General features: G+C 36.4%; 5 protein-coding genes across 13 annotated transcripts; 4 read left to right on the forward strand and 1 right to left on the reverse strand.

The window, feature by feature from the left end:
* The first annotated feature begins 905 nt into the window (after positions 1–905).
* On the forward strand, positions 906–3,531 carry LOC9328371 (BTB/POZ and TAZ domain-containing protein 3). 3 transcript variants are annotated; one of them, XM_021014184.1, is made up of 5 exons: positions 906–1,145; positions 1,859–2,241; positions 2,318–2,448; positions 2,531–3,145; positions 3,222–3,525. In XM_021014184.1, the coding sequence occupies exons 2-5, from the start codon at positions 1,903–1,905 to the stop codon at positions 3,349–3,351; spliced, it is 1,215 nt and encodes a 404-aa protein (XP_020869843.1). In that variant the 5' UTR covers positions 906–1,145; positions 1,859–1,902; the 3' UTR covers positions 3,352–3,525. The 3 variants fall into 3 exon arrangements, with proteins under 3 accessions (XP_020869843.1, XP_020869842.1, XP_002889559.1); XM_021014183.1 differs by having other exon boundaries at positions 907–1,308; positions 3,222–3,531; XM_002889513.2 differs by having other exon boundaries at positions 907–1,282.
* A 135-nt stretch (positions 3,532–3,666) lies between these two features.
* LOC110225168 (probable LRR receptor-like serine/threonine-protein kinase At1g05700) lies at positions 3,667–7,672 on the forward strand. 4 transcript variants are annotated; one of them, XM_021014178.1, is made up of 11 exons: positions 3,667–4,117; positions 4,206–4,743; positions 4,873–5,348; positions 5,427–5,565; positions 5,649–5,720; positions 5,803–5,874; positions 5,960–6,198; positions 6,283–6,509; positions 6,589–6,778; positions 6,848–7,037; positions 7,132–7,672. In XM_021014178.1, exons 1-11 carry the CDS (start codon positions 3,949–3,951, stop codon positions 7,469–7,471), a joined length of 2,652 nt encoding a protein of 883 aa, XP_020869837.1. In that variant the 5' UTR covers positions 3,667–3,948; the 3' UTR covers positions 7,472–7,672. The 4 variants fall into 4 exon arrangements, with proteins under 4 accessions (XP_020869837.1, XP_020869839.1, XP_020869841.1 ...); XM_021014180.1 differs by having other exon boundaries at positions 6,887–7,037; XM_021014182.1 differs by having other exon boundaries at positions 6,361–6,509.
* A 1,964-nt stretch (positions 7,673–9,636) lies between these two features.
* Positions 9,637–12,098, forward strand: LOC9325624 (transcription factor bHLH153). 4 transcript variants are annotated; one of them, XM_021013514.1, is made up of 6 exons: positions 9,637–10,154; positions 10,975–11,087; positions 11,211–11,276; positions 11,357–11,422; positions 11,517–11,561; positions 11,688–12,098. In XM_021013514.1, exons 2-6 carry the CDS (start codon positions 10,977–10,979, stop codon positions 11,847–11,849), a joined length of 450 nt encoding a protein of 149 aa, XP_020869173.1. In that variant the 5' UTR covers positions 9,637–10,154; positions 10,975–10,976; the 3' UTR covers positions 11,850–12,098. The 4 variants fall into 4 exon arrangements, with proteins under 4 accessions (XP_020869173.1, XP_020869172.1, XP_002889560.1 ...); XM_021013513.1 differs by having other exon boundaries at positions 9,662–10,882; XM_021013515.1 differs by having other exon boundaries at positions 10,136–10,625.
* A 102-nt stretch (positions 12,099–12,200) lies between these two features.
* LOC110225020 (selenoprotein F) lies at positions 12,201–13,678 on the reverse strand. Its single transcript, XM_021013511.1, has 4 exons — positions 13,497–13,678; positions 13,193–13,251; positions 12,870–13,051; positions 12,201–12,502 (listed from the first exon to the last, which is right to left on the reverse strand). The coding sequence occupies exons 1-4, from the start codon at positions 13,672–13,674 to the stop codon at positions 12,430–12,432; spliced, it is 492 nt and encodes a 163-aa protein (XP_020869170.1). The 5' UTR covers positions 13,675–13,678; the 3' UTR covers positions 12,201–12,429.
* Positions 13,679–13,874: 196 nt separating this feature from the next.
* On the forward strand, positions 13,875–15,212 carry LOC9325625 (protein FAM136A). Its single transcript, XM_021013516.1, has 3 exons — positions 13,875–14,120; positions 14,631–14,768; positions 14,850–15,212. Exons 1-3 carry the CDS (start codon positions 13,992–13,994, stop codon positions 15,030–15,032), a joined length of 450 nt encoding a protein of 149 aa, XP_020869175.1. The 5' UTR covers positions 13,875–13,991; the 3' UTR covers positions 15,033–15,212.
* The last annotated feature ends 247 nt before the right edge of the window (positions 15,213–15,459 follow it).

Raw genomic sequence — 15,459 nt, forward strand, 5'->3', positions numbered from 1 at the left:
GATATCAAAATTTTCTTTTGGGTTATATATATCCTGTTAATCCGTCGCAAAATATTTTTGATGTAACTCCAAAATATTGAACGCCGTCCCACTTTGGAACCCCTATCTACCCACGTGGAGCTCTATCATTGATTGACTGGAAATCCGTGACAATAAAAACACAGAAAAGACGTTGTTGTAACTTTAAATTTAATTTAATTCCATGCTCTTCAATTTCTTTTACTTGACTCAGTTGTTTAATTATTTGTTCATTTTATTTTAATTCGTCGTTGTTAGTCTTACCCCTCTTCTAAAAATCTCCGCCTAACTCGATTACTTTCCGCTTAATCGCTACGTTCACCCTATTCGCCTCGATTAATGACTAATCCTCTAAAAAAATAAGTTATCTGATTACTCTCCGTCTAATCCAATTACTTCCCGCCTAATCCGATTTCTCCCCGCCTAATTTTATATATCCAGATTATTTTAAATTACAAGTATAAAAAAACTTTTTATTTTTGTTATTCAATCATTTAAATTGGGATTTTGTGATGTTTTACAATAACTTCTGTTCAAATTTTAATAAAATTCATAAAAATTTATCTCAAAATACAGTTTTAAGTGTTTACTGCAATAAAAATATTAAAATAATCCTAAAACTAATATCCAATTTTAATCCGATTTGTAGTTGTTTTTCGTGAATTATATTTTCATTTTATACTACTTAAGGATGACTCGACCCTTATTTAGTTATTTTTCTGTCATATTAATTGGTCGGTGTTATTTTTTCACCGGCTAGCCGGTAAAGATAATGTGATTATATTTGGTGACAAGGATTCACTAACTTTAGTCTTTAGTGCAATTCAAGATCAGCCATATGTATTTCAATCTTATATTATCCCTCAAATCAATTCCAATTTAAATCCAATTTCTTATAAACATTCGTGGCCTTCGTTTTTCCACTCTGTTTTCTTCTTATATTTTTTAATTTCCTTTTCTAATTTGTCTTTATATTCGAAATGCCAAAATACACAATCCTTCATTCTTGATCATCTAAAACGACGACGTTTTGGGTTAACGTTTATGTATGCAAATTTGCTTCTACTTTTCGTGACCTTTGATTTCTGTGTTGTTGTGATTTACTACGAAACCACTTGGCACCAAAGGTTCTTCTTTCTTCTTTCCTTTCGATTCTTTTTTTTTGTTTCTTTCTTTTAGCGTTGAGTTCGTGATTCCAAGATCAATACAACTTCACTAGTTAGAGATACACTATCATCAAAGAGATGATTCTTCCGAGAATTGGGTAAATCTTCGATTCTGAGTTTCTGGGTAAGAATGAGAATGATTTTCAAAAGCAACCAGTGTTAAACAATGATCAAGTCTCTTCCTTTTTTTATTCTTGCTTAATAATTCTGATTCTCTTCGTTTTTTTCGTCGTTCCAGTTTCTGGGTTTGATTTCTTTCTTTTAATAACTCAGAAGTCAGAATCTTCCGTAGAATTTTCATGTTTTAATCTGATTTATTGGGTCACCAAGATGTTTTCGTTCTCTGTTCTTTGATTTCTTGGTCTTGATAGTCTCTGTATCTCTCTGCCTCTGAATTCTCACTGTCACTGATGTTGACGTCTACTGAAGCTTATTTAGTCCTGTTTGGGTCACTGTTCCATATTTTTGAATCAAAAGTTGCTAACTTTGTGTTCGATGATTTGCTTAACTATGATTCTTTTCATTTCATGGACACTTGACTCTTAAGTTCTGAGATCGCACTATATTATAGAGACTTGAATCTTGGTTTTTTGAACTAAAACTAGAAAAATCTGAGATTGACTCTTAAATATGATACATAACTTATGGTTGCTTCTTGCGTTTGTTCTCAACAGATTGAAGAACCAGTAACCTATTTTCAATTCTCGGGTTTGATTTGATGGCTTCTTCAGATGATACATTCTCACAAGTGATCGATATAGGAGTAGAAGAAGAAGAAGAGTCTTTCTATGCTCGTGATGATGATGTCTTGACTCTGCTTCAACCTACTTCACCACCAACGATATCTAGTGCCAAGAACATTCCAAAACCTCCTCCTCTTCCTTGTATTACCTACCAGCGTTTCCAAGCTAGTACAAGGAAAACTTCTAGCTTATCGCGCCTTGTGCCTAAAGAAGCAGTAGAAACTTGGGATAAGCTTTTTAAGGAAGGATTTGGAGCAGATACATATGTTGAAACCGATAACAAATCTCACTTTCCTGCCCATTCAAGTGTCCTGGTGAGTTTTATTAACTGGTCATTGAGCTCATTTCCCGGGCTTACTGATCAATATTACAAGGTTTTGTCTTCTGCAGGCTGCAGCCTCACCAGTTATGGCGAAACTTTTGAATCAATCGAGGGATAAAAATGGGAAAACATACCTCAAAATCCCTGGAGTTCCTTGTGAAGCAGTCCACATGTTCATTCGGTTTCTATACTCTTCCTGGTATGTTCTATGTGTTCAAATGGAAATTGCTTTCGTAATGCTTGTTTCTCTTTTGAAGCATGCCTGATATAAAAACCTGCAGCTACGAGGAGGAAGAAATGAAGAAGTTTGTGCTCCACTTATTGGTTCTGTCACACTGCTACTCGGTCCCATCTCTTAAAAGAGTTTGTGTAGAGATTCTCGATCAAGGATGGATTAACAAGGAGAATGTGATAGACGTGCTTCAATTAGCAAGAAACTGTGACGCTACAAGGATTTGCTTTGTATGTCTTTCCATGGTCATCAAAGACTTCAAATCTGTATCTTCAACAGAGGGATGGAAAGTGATGAAACGCGCTAATCCTTTGCTCGAACAAGAGCTCATTGAGGCAGTCATCGAAGCAGACACCAGGAAACAAGAAAGAAGGAAAAAACTCGAGGAGAGAGAAGTGTATATGCAGCTTTATGAAGCAATGGAAGCTCTTGTCCACATATGTAGTGAAGGTTGTGGGACAATTGGACCTCGCGATAAGGCCCTTAAAGGAAGCCATACCGTGTGTAAATTCCCGGCGTGTAAAGGGCTTGAAGGTGCGCTCCGACATTTCTTGGGATGCAAGTCCAGGGCTTCATGTCTTCATTGCAAAAGGATGTGGCAGCTTCTTCAGCTTCACTCTTGTATCTGTGACGATTCTAATTCTTGCAAAGTTTCTCTCTGCTGGTAAATTTTATCGCACAATTCAGACAACTCCAAAAACCTTAAGATACAGATTGTAATCATTTTCTTAAACTTGTAGGAATTTCAAGGAGAAAATGAAGAAGCTTAGCAAGAAAGAACAATCTAAATGGCGATTGCTTGTAGAAAACATTATTACGGCGAAGAACAGTCTCGGGCCCTTCTCTTCACGTCCTTCTGGTTTGATATAGAACAGGTTTTAGTTTTTAGTGTATAGCCAGTTAGCCACAAAAAGAAAACGTACATATGCGCAGGGTAAAGTGTATATTGCGCACCAATACGGCGCACAATAGTGGTTTTGAACAAACATTGTCAATATCAAGTTGGTTGTTATATATATGCCGAGTCGTGATTCGTGACGGTCATGTGAAGAAGTTTTTGCATCATTGTACTCATTTTATGTATATATTATATGTTAAGATTCAAATCAATAATAGTGGTCCTAAACGACTTTATTTAGAGGCAGACAAAAAAGGATAATGAAGATATACATTAATGTTAAATTTATAATATGCTCGTCATGACTAAACATATTTCAAGTTGAGTTATCTAATGAAAATATATATTTCCTAGTTCATGAAAAATCAACCTTCTTAAGCTTAACTGAGTATTATGGTTTTTTTTTTTTTTTTGTAAGGATAATAATTGATATATACGGCGGGTCTCTCGTTGACTTTTGATGGTGTTTTGACTTTGCATAGTAGCTAATATAATAAATCACTTAACTATCAATTTATTTAAGTTTGGTCTTAAGACTTTACCTCAGAATAATTATTTTTCGTCTTTAAATGAAAACTTCAAACTTCATCACATCAAAAATCTTAAACCCAGTTTTGATTGTCCTTTTTTTTCCTTGTTTTTCAAGAAACCAGACGAAAATGGAAACGTTTCGTTTCCTTTATTTGGCTTTATTTGCATTGTGTCTCATCGTTTCGGTTCTTGCACAAGACCAATCAGGTTCTATTAACATCTTTAAAACTATTCTCTAGTGAAGAAAGGCTAATCCTTTAATCTTTTTATAAATTAACTCGTTGCATGATCATAGGTTTCATAAGCATCGATTGTGGAATTCCAAGTGGATCATCGTACAAAGATGACACAACGGGTATAAACTACGTCTCAGATTCATCCTTTGTCGAAACCGGAATCTCCAAATCGATCCCTTTCACATCTCAAAGACAGCTTCAAAACCTGAGGAGCTTTCCCGAAGGTTCAAGAAACTGCTACACCTTGATTCCAGTACAGGGGAAGGGCAGGAAATATCTCATAAGAGCTAGTTTCATGTACGGTAACTACGATGGAGAAAATGATTCACCCGAGTTTGATCTGTTTCTTGGTGGTAATATTTGGGATACCGTCTTGCTCAGCAACGAGTCAAGCATTGTTTCCAAAGAAGTCGTTTACTTGAGCCAATCTGAGAACATATTTGTGTGTTTGGGAAACAAAGGCAAAGGAACCCCATTTATCTCGACTTTAGAGCTTAGGTTTCTCGGGAACGACAATACGACATATGATTCTCCAAACGGTACTCTGTTCTTCTCCAGACGCTGGGACTTTGGCTCTCTCATGGATTCACCTGTTAGGTAAAGCTCTGTTTTGTGCTCTGTTTGATGCTCTGTTTTTCGCTCTCTTTTTCTTTCTCTGTTTCTTTAGCTCAAAGTTTACTTTTTTACCGGTTGAAACTTGAAATCTGAAGATTTTTGGTGAATCAGATATGATGAAGATGTGTACGACAGAATCTGGATACCTCGCAACTTTGGCTATTGTAGAGAGATCAATACCTCACTTCCAGTGACCTCAGACAATAATAGTTACAGCCTTTCAAGTTTGGTGATGAGCACAGCCATGACTCCAACAAACACAACAAGACCCATCACAATGACTTTGGAAGACAGTGATCCAAATGTCCGGTACTTTGTTTACATGCACCTCGCTGAGGTCGAAGATCTTAGTCTCAAACCAAACCAAACAAGAGAGTTCGACATCGGCATTAACGGAGTGACAGTTGCTGCTGGCTTCAGCCCCAAGTATCTTCAGACAAACACTTTTTTTCTAAACCCTGAGAGCCAATCCAAGATTGTGTTTTCGCTCGTGCGAACCCCAAAGTCCACTCTTCCGCCAATTGTTAACGCTCTAGAGATCTACATCGCAAATAGAGTCTCACAATCTCTCACTAACCAAGAGGATGGTATGTGCTAGTATAATGACTAGCAAATTTCAATCTTTTTTTCTCAGTTTGATCAATGCATTCAATTGAAACTTACAGGTGATGCGGTTACGAGTCTAAAGACGATTTATAAAGTGAAGAAGAACTGGCAAGGAGATCCTTGTTTGCCTAATGACTACATTTGGGAGGGCCTTAATTGTAGTTATGATAGTCTTACTCCTCCCAGAATCACATCACTGTAAGTGTAATTTTATTTTCATCTCTTCTTGATCAGTCGGTGGATTTTGTATATTGATTAAAAAGTTCGTTGCTTGGAGGCAGGAACTTATCATCAAGCGGGTTAACGGGTCATATATCTCCCTCATTCTCTAACCTCACAATGATTCAAGAGCTGTGAGTTTATCTAGTATCATACCTATAATTTTGTATATTGTTAAAGAGTTTTCTGACTTGAACAAGGCAACTCAATTATCAGAGACTTATCAAACAATGGCTTAACCGGAGACATTCCAGAGTTCCTGTCAAAACTGAAGTTCTTGAGGGTTTTGTAAGTTCTAGACATATCACAACAAAGTAGATCGATAACTATGGACTCTTAACTCTTAACTCTTAACTCTTAACAACATCTGCAGAAATCTAGAGAAAAACAAGCTAACCGGTTCAGTTCCATCCGAGTTATTAGAAAGATCAAACAGCGGATCATTCTTGCTAAGGGTAGGAGAAAATCCAGGACTCTGTATCGAGATTTCTTGCAGAAAAAGTAACAGCAAAAAACTCGTGATCCCGCTTGCCGCATCACTTGCAGCATTGTTCATCCTCTTGTTATTCTCTGGTGTGTTTTGGAGAATCAAAAACCGGAGAAACAAGTCCGGTAAAGATCTATCTCTATATCTTTCCTTTTACATACATATCTCTGTTTATCACATTACCAATTGTTAAAACTTTCTTTTGAAAGTACATTCCGCGGTGGACCACAGAGCTCCAACCAGTCCAATGGCGAAATCGGAGAACAAATTACTGTTTACCTTTGCAGACGTTGTAAAGATGACAAATAACTTCGGTCACGTCCTCGGCAAAGGAGGTTTTGGTACAGTCTACCATGGCTTCTATGACAACCTTCAAGTCGCTGTTAAACTTTTATCAGAAACATCAGCTCAAGGTTTCAAAGAGTTTCGCTCGGAGGTATGAGATATTGATTCCAAACAGATATACAAATTAACACTACCTCCAAAATCATAACCACCTATATATATTCATATAGGTCGAAGTTCTTGTGAGGGTTCATCATGTAAACCTCACTGCACTGATCGGTTATTTCCATGACGCTGATCAAATGGGATTGATATATGAGTTCATGGCTAACGGCAACATGGCGGATCATCTCGCGGGGAAGTATGAGCACACATTGAGCTGGACACAAAGGCTTCAGATTGCACTTGACGCAGCACAAGGTATGAACCAAAGTTTCCATCTTTTGTATTCTAGATTATTAGTTAATCTTTAACGAAAAATCTATGAAGGGCTTGAGTATCTTCACTGTGGATGCAAACCTCCGATAGTTCACAGAGATGTGAAGACTTCAAACATATTGTTGAACGATAAAAACAGAGCAAAGCTTGCAGATTTCGGACTGTCACGGAGTTTTCATACAGAGAGTCGTTCTCACGTATCCACTCTAGTCGCTGGAACTCCTGGATATCTCGATCCGCTGTCAGTTTTCTCTCTCTTATTAATGCGATATCGACCAAACATCGAATGTTTTTAGTGATTGTATGTATGCTCTGTTTTAAAAAACAATGTGCAGATGCTTTGAGACAAATGGGTTAAACGAGAAGAGTGACATTTACAGCTTTGGAGTTGTTCTATTGGAGATGATTACAGGCAAAAGCGTGATCAATGAGACACAAACGAAGCGTGTTCATGTGAGTGATTGGGTGATATCGATCTTGAGGTCTACGAATGATGTGAACAATGTTATAGACTCGAAGATGGCAAAAGATTTTGATACAAACTCTGTTTGGAAAGTTGTGGAGCTTGCTTTGGCATCTGTTTCGCAGAATGTCTCTGATAGGCCAAACATGCAACAGATTGTTAGAGGATTGAAAGAGTGTCTTCAAAGAGAAGAGGGTAACCACAATTATTGATGCCACAACGTAATGGTGTAGAAGGCTTTATTAAGTTTGTGTTAGGGTTGTTTATATATTTATTTTTGGGAAGGCTTTTTAAGTTTGGGTTGTCGTCTCTAAAGCCCAAGTCATAATGGGATAAACTCTTCTTATTTTCAGCTGTTTGGTTCGCTTTTTTAAGGATTTTGGTGAAATTATCTATACCTAAAAATTACTGTATTTGAAAAGTAGCCAAATTTCTAAAACCATAAAATAAAACTAACTTTCCTTATGTGTAAATTTACAAAATATCATTACTAAATTTGGATATCTAAAGAATGAACCAAGTCTAGTTATTATTAAAAAAAAAGAAGTAAAAATACAGAAAATGTATTATATTTTCAAATTACAATATTTCGTCCATTTTATTTATGACACTCCACAAATCCTTTTGGTTGTTCATTTCGATCGTTCTTTGCATTGTAGTTGCTACCGTTCAAAAGCTAAAAATGACTTGTAAATTAAGTTTTGAATTGGCTCATAGAAAGAAAGAGCACAAAAGAGAGAAAGAGACCAAGAAAATACAAAGAAGTAGGAAAAAAACAAAAAGTACCTAATCCGGTCGCCACAAGGAAAAAAGAGGACAAGAAGATGGTGACAACAAGACATAGACCAAAACCGTGTAGGACCACAAACGTACCTTTTAAAGAAAACGCTGATTCCTTTCGGACTTTTGCGTCGCACGGTCTGTGCCGCTGTCCCCACAAATCTCTATTTTTTATTCACGCGATCGCATCCTCTGCGTCAGCGTTTCGAAACGTGATTCTTCTAACCGCTCCACGTGAGTGATTCTTAGCGCGCGTTTCGTATCCGAACCCACGCGTGCGCGTCTCCTCAACGTCTGTCTTGAGTCTCTATGAAGTTGCATTGACGTCGGACGAAATTTTAACTTTGTCTTACTTGAAAATTTCACTTAATTTTAATACTAAAGTCCAATAGATTAATCAAATTTAACTAATACTCCCTCTGTTTTAAATTAGTTGTTTTAGCACTTAAATTTTATCTCATAATTGTTGTCGTTTTAAATTTTTAATATAGATATTTTGTATTGAATAAGATTTAAATAAAAAAATTAATTATTTTCTTAATTTCTGTGCAAAAACCTTAAACGACAAATAATTCAGAAGTAGTATATCGTAGCTCAACATTCAATTCTCATCTAGTTATACTCATGATTATTCAACGGCTATACTAATGAACAAGTTTTTTTAATTAAAATAATGGTAGACTAGACATTATGTTCAACGAAGTGATGTTTTTCTTAACATTATTATGCAACTGATTGATTTGATTGACTGATTTATATATTTTTATCTTGAAATATCACCAACAAATGTTTTTAACCTATCTTGTTGAAATTTTGGTTGATTATAAAGAGAAGAGAACAAAAATTCAAAGAAAGAAAAAGCAAAAAGTGGAAAGTAGAAACGAAAAGATTGATGGTGCACAGAGTTGGTCAAATATGTTGACAAAATAAATAACCTTCCAAATGTCACTATCTATAATAATAAGAACGAGTTATGTTGGAAAATAATAATATTAAAAGCAACTTCTACCTGGGACTGATAGCTACGAAGACCTCTCACTCTCTCAGTGGGTTGTATAATAGCTGTCAAATTATGATGTATTTAGTCTGAAGAAGACAAAAAGACTAATTCTCAACACTAATGACTTAATTAGGATTAGTCTTTACTCTTTAGTCATTTGCTTCATCTTTACTACAAAATTAGGATGGGATTAGTCTTTACTCTGTAGTCATTTGTTTCATCTTTACTACAAAAGTTTGCAGAGTTTGTAGACTGTAGTAGATGGTTTGGGTGCAAAATTTGCAGCATGCTTCCAAAATATCCTAACTACGTCACTAAAGGTTCATCTTATTTTTTTTTTAACTTTCTTTTAGCTAAACTAAGAATTACTTATGTATCTATTAATATGTATATAACACCTAATTGGTTGACAAAAAAAATAACGCTAGAAGTCCCTGGACCATCTAAGTAGAGTAGCATCGATCTAGAGATTTTCTGAACAAATTTGTAGCTTGTTATAGATTTTACATTCGTTTGACAAAATTATAAAAATATTGATAGTAGACAAAACTGAAAACTCTAGAATTATACGTCTCATGAAATTATTTAAAGTTGAAAACATTACTTCACCCAAAAAGAGTCGAGAGGAAAAAGACATATGTATAAAAAGAAGTTCCCTTCTACTTGCTTTCGTTTGGAGCAGAAATAAACAGACACAGTTTCTTCGGTTCTTCTCTCTCTTTCCTTTTCTCACGCCGAGATTTCTGCGACTGCTCTAGTCGCACGACCTTTTAAGAATCGACGCCATCTTCACTCTGTTTGAGCTCACACATCACGATCTTGGACGTCTTTTTAAGCGCAAAACAAAAGACTGATGTGTACATATTACTAAATACGGGCTTGGAGTTTTGCCTTTTGGACTGAGAAACTCAAGAGAGAAAGAGAGAGAGAGAGAGTGTGTCTTATCCGGTTTTGTGTTGTCAGAAGCTCAAAGACAAAACAAAAAAGCAATTATTTTTAGGGTTCAAACGAAGAAAAATTGGAAATTTGAGAAGTTGTGGGTGGTGGCTTCTTCAAGTGTAAAGCTTTTTCTTAGACTCTTCTTCCAATTTGTGAGTCTATCTCTCTCTCTCTCAGTAAGCTCTTTCTCTCTCTCTCTCTCTCTCTCTCTCTCTTTAATCTTTATTCGTTCTTTCTTTATTTGCTCTGTGTCGTTTCCTTATTTTTGGCTTAATTATACAAACTTTAGTTACTTAAAAGCTAATTACAAGTATATTTACTTCTCTATTGTTGCTAATCTTTGATTCTGATTTCGTTTATACAATTCCCGTGACCAAAAAAAAGTTACCATCTAAGATATAAGATAGTGTTACCAGTTTTCTACTCATAATTTTGTTATTGTGATGCAATAAGTTGAGTTCTCTTTACATTATCTTCAATAACTCTCTGAGAGTGACTTTTTGTTCTCCTCTGATCCGTGGAGGGTTATGTGTGTGTGTGTTTTTTGTTTTTTGGGGGTTTTTTCTCCTGTTTTTAGGGACTCTAGTGATTCATGCATATATGATGTTATTGTCTGTTTATGAGAATATGGAAATAATTTAAGCAAGGTATGATAACATATAGGATAATCTTTTGTTTGAGCTTATAATTCTGCTTAGAAATCTTAAAATAATGCTTACGCTGTTGATGTGAACTTGAGGCCTAGCCTCTGACCACAAATCCTAGCCTACTTCGTTGACCATACCTTTATCTTGGCTTTATATTCTAATCCAAATCCTGTCTCCCAATGCATTGGTTGGTCCAAAACAAAATCCTCATTTCATAGATCTTGTAATCTTTTTGGTCTGTAATTTGCATTAGGATGGTAACCTCGTACATCATGTGAAATGTCTTTGTTAGTATAAACTTTGGTAAGTTGTGTTGATGACTTTCAAGCATTTCTTCTTATTGACAAAGGGATGGACTTCTCTAGAGACGCTGGAATGATGATGGAGAACAAGCGGAATGTCTGCTCTCTCGAAGAAAGCAGTATCAAACGGCACAAGTCTGATCTCTCTTTCAATTCCAAGGTTTTGCTTATCCTAGTTTTCATAGATTTATCTGTCCAAATAGTCTTTGGCTCAACAGAGTGCAGTGTTATCAAACCAGCATGGTAATGATCCGCCCATCTTTGTTCTCTTAATGGCAAACAGGAGAGGAAGGACAAAGTTGGAGAACGTATTTCAGCTCTTCAACAAATAGTTTCCCCTTATGGAAAGGTAACTTTTCGTTTTTGTCAAGCAAATCAAGAGAATCTGTCTCTCAGCTCATACTTTTCTCTAATGTTCTTACACCACAGACCGACACTGCATCAGTTCTTCTAGACGCGATGCATTACATAGAGTTTCTTCACGAACAAGTGAAGGTCTGCAAGTTTCTCTTCATCAGTTCAATACGAAGCACGATTCATTCATCTTTTCAGAATAAACATCCGAGTTCTCTCATGTTCTTGTGTACAGGTGCTAAGTGCTCCGTATCTGCAAACGATACCTGATGCTACGCAGGTGAGCATGATCTTGAATCTTAACTTCATTTATACTTGGTTCACTATCTCTACTCTGCATCTGACAGATCTTCACTTGGAATTTGGATATCTTGCACGGACTGATTTTCCTGTCTTTTCTAACCAGGAGGAGGTGGAGCAGTACAGCCTGAGAAACAGAGGATTATGCCTTGTTCCAATGGAGAATACAGTTGGAGTTGCTCAAAGCAACGGAGCTGATATCTGGGCGCCCGTGAAGACTCCTCTTTCTCCAGCTTTCAGTGTCACATCTCAATCACCCTTTAGATGACCAATTCGGCTTTTCACCTACTAAGATCTTTGTGTTAAGCCTAAAGAAGATGACCAATTGTTATTATTCTGATGATGCCTCTGTAACATATATAGACAGAGAGACACATGGTGTTGGTTTAGAACAGCTCATGGTTGGCAATGGCTGTTATTATTTGACTGCTTAATGCATCCCCTTACTTTGGACTTATGTAATATGCCCAAACAGAAACCAAATGATTCTAATGCAAAGTAATCTTCATGCCAAAAATTGCCCAAGATATGTATCTAATTCAAAGTACTCTTCCAGTGCTGAAGGAAAGACATAACACGATAATGGTAATGAATTTTGCTTGTAATAGTGCCAAACAGCTGACAACAAAATTAAGATTATCCTTTCATAAGAACATTGGATTAAATACATTTCCACTGAGATTGCAAAGGTTCAGAACATACATACTGTTGATACTGAGGGACCAAATAGCTTGGAGAAAGATAAGATAAGTCTGTCATAATGTGTTTTTAACTACTAGACCACAATGCTTTGGCATATGTAAATGTGAGAGGGAAGATCATCTTCTTCAGCCCTACAGGGAATAAAACTAACTTGCTGCAGTAGGCTTGACCTTCTCTCGCATATACTGCAGTAGATGTTCGCGTTTCCAGTTGTCGATTCTGGAAAGCAAGCAAACCAAGAAACAAAGAGGGTCAGCTACAACTTTGGATGAATGAAGTTGTGTTGCTGATAGAGGATGAGTTGTTAAACACATCACTTATTCATGCTAACAACAAGAGCACCATCCTCCAAAAACCAATTTTAATGTAAAGGATACAGCAAAAAGTAACAAAGCACCGAGAGAGTGAGATTAGAAACTACTGCAGATCCATGGATAGTTATACATTTTTTGTCTACCAAGTTAACATGGATATATCAGGTCACCTTAAACGTCTTAAATCAGGTCAACTCGTGCCCGACCCAAACTCTAATACTAAAGCTTCTAGCAAGGAGTTGAGCAAAGAGGGGGTAAATCAATTTATTTACCTTATTGTTTCCTTATGTTCACCATCTTCGTCCAGCATGATCAACTTGGGTGGTGAGTTGAAAATGTACTGAACTTTGACGCTAGGGAACTTTTCTTTCTCTTCTTCAATAAAACTAACAATTTCAGGATAGAAAACCAACTTTCTCATACACACCTCTAATATAGCGCCGGAATAGGAAACCTGCAATCGCCAAAAAAAAAGAGTAATGATCTCTCCTTCTCTTCATTTATATCCATGTTATAGAAGATGTTTCTGTCTTGATCTAATCTATTCCCAGTAAAATTATAAAGCATTGTTCAATTCCATGGCTAGTAATTATACCTTGCTCATGGAATCCTCAGAATCATCAGCACAACATTTCAAGCAATCAGATACCAACTCTGCAAACAAGATCAATATAAGATAACCAAGTTTGTAAATCAATCATAAGATTGATATTCCAATTCAGTAATTCCTCTCCTCAAAATCAACCTTGTCCATAAACAAAAGAGAATGCTCAAGCTCATAAATCCACAAAAACTAAAAACATTCTTCTCTTCTTAAATCTAGAATCTTTTTGAGGGGAAAACAGAACTGCAGTAATCGAGATTCAGATCAAATAAAGCACGCATAGAAAGGAACGAACCTTGGTCCTTAACGTATTCAGAGAGTGAGTGACAATCGGAGCAGAGAGCAAGACCGGTAAACCCTAGATCCTCACATTCTTTAGTGCTGAGCTGCTCTTTTGCTGCGATCATCGATGCTAACATCAAAATCATCATCACCTTCGTCATCAACATCTTCGCCATCTCTCTCTCCCTCATCAACGGATCCAAGTCTTCGCAGATCCGACGCTACGGTAATGTCGCTGCCTTGCTATAATCCGATCCGGTCAATTCCGGTTTTTCAAATATCCGAAAATGCAATATTGGTATAGAGGACATCATCTCCGATTTATAAATAGAAAACCAGAGAAGTATTTTTTATTTTATTTTTGGCGACCATTTAACCGGAAAAGTCTTTAACCGACGCGAAAAGTGTTAAAACCCATCTCCAATTACATTGCCTGCGAGTCTGCGAGAGCATCTAAAACCCCTAAAACCCTAGGATCAAAATCTGCCATTCGAGATCGAGAGAGACGATGGATCACATAGCAGCGGCAGAGGAGCAAATTATAACGGAGAGGATTAGAAGAAAACTTGAAGAAGTTAATGCATCTGCTCAATCGCAACTCTCTCCTATTCAAGATCACATCAATTTCACCCTTCAGGTATATTAACAATCATATACCTTTTTGTAGCATTCCTGATTCTCCTACTTATAGGTTTATGTTGTTTCTGTTGATTTTGTGTCGGGTGAACAATTTACCAAAAGCCGAAATTTCCCTTGAACTATTGCTGTATCTTGTAATCGCAACAACAGACAAAAGCTTCCTTTTTTTCCATACAGTGTTCAATTCAAGGCATTAATCTATTCTAGTAAAGTTCACTTGTGGTGAATCTCTTTTCTAATCAACTTTTGCTGCTCTTTGATACAACCTGTGTAGTTAATAAAGCCAATCCTTTTAACATGAAATTTTAGTCTCTAAGCTACTTTGATAAGAAGCTGTGTCTTGTTGTAGTCATGTTAAGTTCCTGCAAACTAAACCTTGATAGTTTTCATTATATCTCTACAGCTATATTATTATAACTCAAGTTGTATGAAAGTGTTTGGTTTTCATATTTATCTTTTAAGTTGATGACCCTTGAATAATGAAACCCGGAAAAATGATCAATTGCAGCAAGCTTATTTCAAATGTGCATACGAGTGCTTTGACAGAAACAGGAAGCAAGAGGAGATAGCCAACTGTGTTGAGCACTGCAGTGTTCCAGTTGTCAATGCTCAACAGCATTTCGAAGGCGAAATGGCTCAGTTTCAGGTAAGATATGATTTTAAACTCACAAAGACTGCATTCTTTTGCTAATGTACTGAGAAACTTGCAATTGTAATTTTGATGCAGGAAAGGATGAACAGATCTCTCATGGTCTGTCAAGACAAATTTGAGGCGTCAAAGCTCCATAAGAACAGGGTTGATGCCGCCAAAGCTATGGAGAGTTGTGTGAACACATCCATTGAGGATAGTCTCGATACATTGCCTCATATTGTGCAGAGAATGAAGACGTCATTCTCCATTGCCGACTAAAAATAATCCTCTGTTGGGAAAAAAGGGCATCTTTCATATTGATGCCTTTTCATTATCACTTAATAGACCAAACACAATGGATGACATGAGTTGAGTAGTGTTTTAGTATATCAGACCATGTGCTAAACATTTTTTTTACTTTATATAAGATTATAAAGATCTTGAACAAGCTATTCACAATGTGGCATGAGGCATAAACAAATCAAGTCTCAGAAACTGGATCTGTCTTTAATTGAAAGATCTAAAAACCAATGTGTTTCGAAGAGGAAGTATTGGTAAAGCGAACCTTCTAGCTGTACTTTCTTTAAATTTTGAGGAACCAAAGTCATCTTGGTCTTAGCCTAGGTAAGCGGAATAAATAATTTTGAATCGAATCAAACCCTATCCGATTTTATTCGGGTTCGGATTATCATTTAGGGGTGTTTTT

The sequence above is a fragment of the Arabidopsis lyrata genome, assembly GCF_000004255.2.
Source record: "Arabidopsis lyrata subsp. lyrata unplaced genomic scaffold ARALYscaffold_1, whole genome shotgun sequence".
Classification (NCBI taxonomy): domain Eukaryota; kingdom Viridiplantae; phylum Streptophyta; class Magnoliopsida; order Brassicales; family Brassicaceae; genus Arabidopsis; species Arabidopsis lyrata.

Coding starts and splice junctions, on each gene's coding strand:
- LOC9325625 (XM_021013516.1), top strand. CDS start 13,992: ATGGATCACATAGCAGCGGCAGAGGAGCAAATTATAACGGAGAGGATT. Junction 14,121..14,630: donor ACATCAATTTCACCCTTCAG/GTATATTAACAA, acceptor GATCAATTGCAG/CAAGCTTATTTCAAATGTGC. Junction 14,769..14,849: donor GCGAAATGGCTCAGTTTCAG/GTAAGATATGAT, acceptor ATTTTGATGCAG/GAAAGGATGAACAGATCTCT.
- LOC9328371 (XM_021014184.1), top strand. CDS start 1,903: ATGGCTTCTTCAGATGATACATTCTCACAAGTGATCGATATAGGAGTA. Junction 2,449..2,530: donor CGGTTTCTATACTCTTCCTG/GTATGTTCTATG, acceptor AAAAACCTGCAG/CTACGAGGAGGAAGAAATGA. Junction 3,146..3,221: donor TGCAAAGTTTCTCTCTGCTG/GTAAATTTTATC, acceptor TTAAACTTGTAG/GAATTTCAAGGAGAAAATGA.
- LOC110225168 (XM_021014178.1), top strand. CDS start 3,949: ATGAAAACTTCAAACTTCATCACATCAAAAATCTTAAACCCAGTTTTG. Junction 6,510..6,588: donor TCAAAGAGTTTCGCTCGGAG/GTATGAGATATT, acceptor ATATTCATATAG/GTCGAAGTTCTTGTGAGGGT. Junction 6,779..6,847: donor TGCACTTGACGCAGCACAAG/GTATGAACCAAA, acceptor AAATCTATGAAG/GGCTTGAGTATCTTCACTGT.
- LOC110225020 (XM_021013511.1), bottom strand. CDS start 13,674: ATGAGGGAGAGAGAGATGGCGAAGATGTTGATGACGAAGGTGATGATG. Junction 13,252..13,496: donor TGAATACGTTAAGGACCAAG/GTTCGTTCCTTT, acceptor TCTTGTTTGCAG/AGTTGGTATCTGATTGCTTG. Junction 13,052..13,192: donor CTGAGGATTCCATGAGCAAG/GTATAATTACTA, acceptor TGGCGATTGCAG/GTTTCCTATTCCGGCGCTAT.
- LOC9325624 (XM_021013514.1), top strand. CDS start 10,977: ATGGACTTCTCTAGAGACGCTGGAATGATGATGGAGAACAAGCGGAAT. Junction 11,277..11,356: donor TAGTTTCCCCTTATGGAAAG/GTAACTTTTCGT, acceptor CTTACACCACAG/ACCGACACTGCATCAGTTCT. Junction 11,423..11,516: donor TTCTTCACGAACAAGTGAAG/GTCTGCAAGTTT, acceptor TCTTGTGTACAG/GTGCTAAGTGCTCCGTATCT.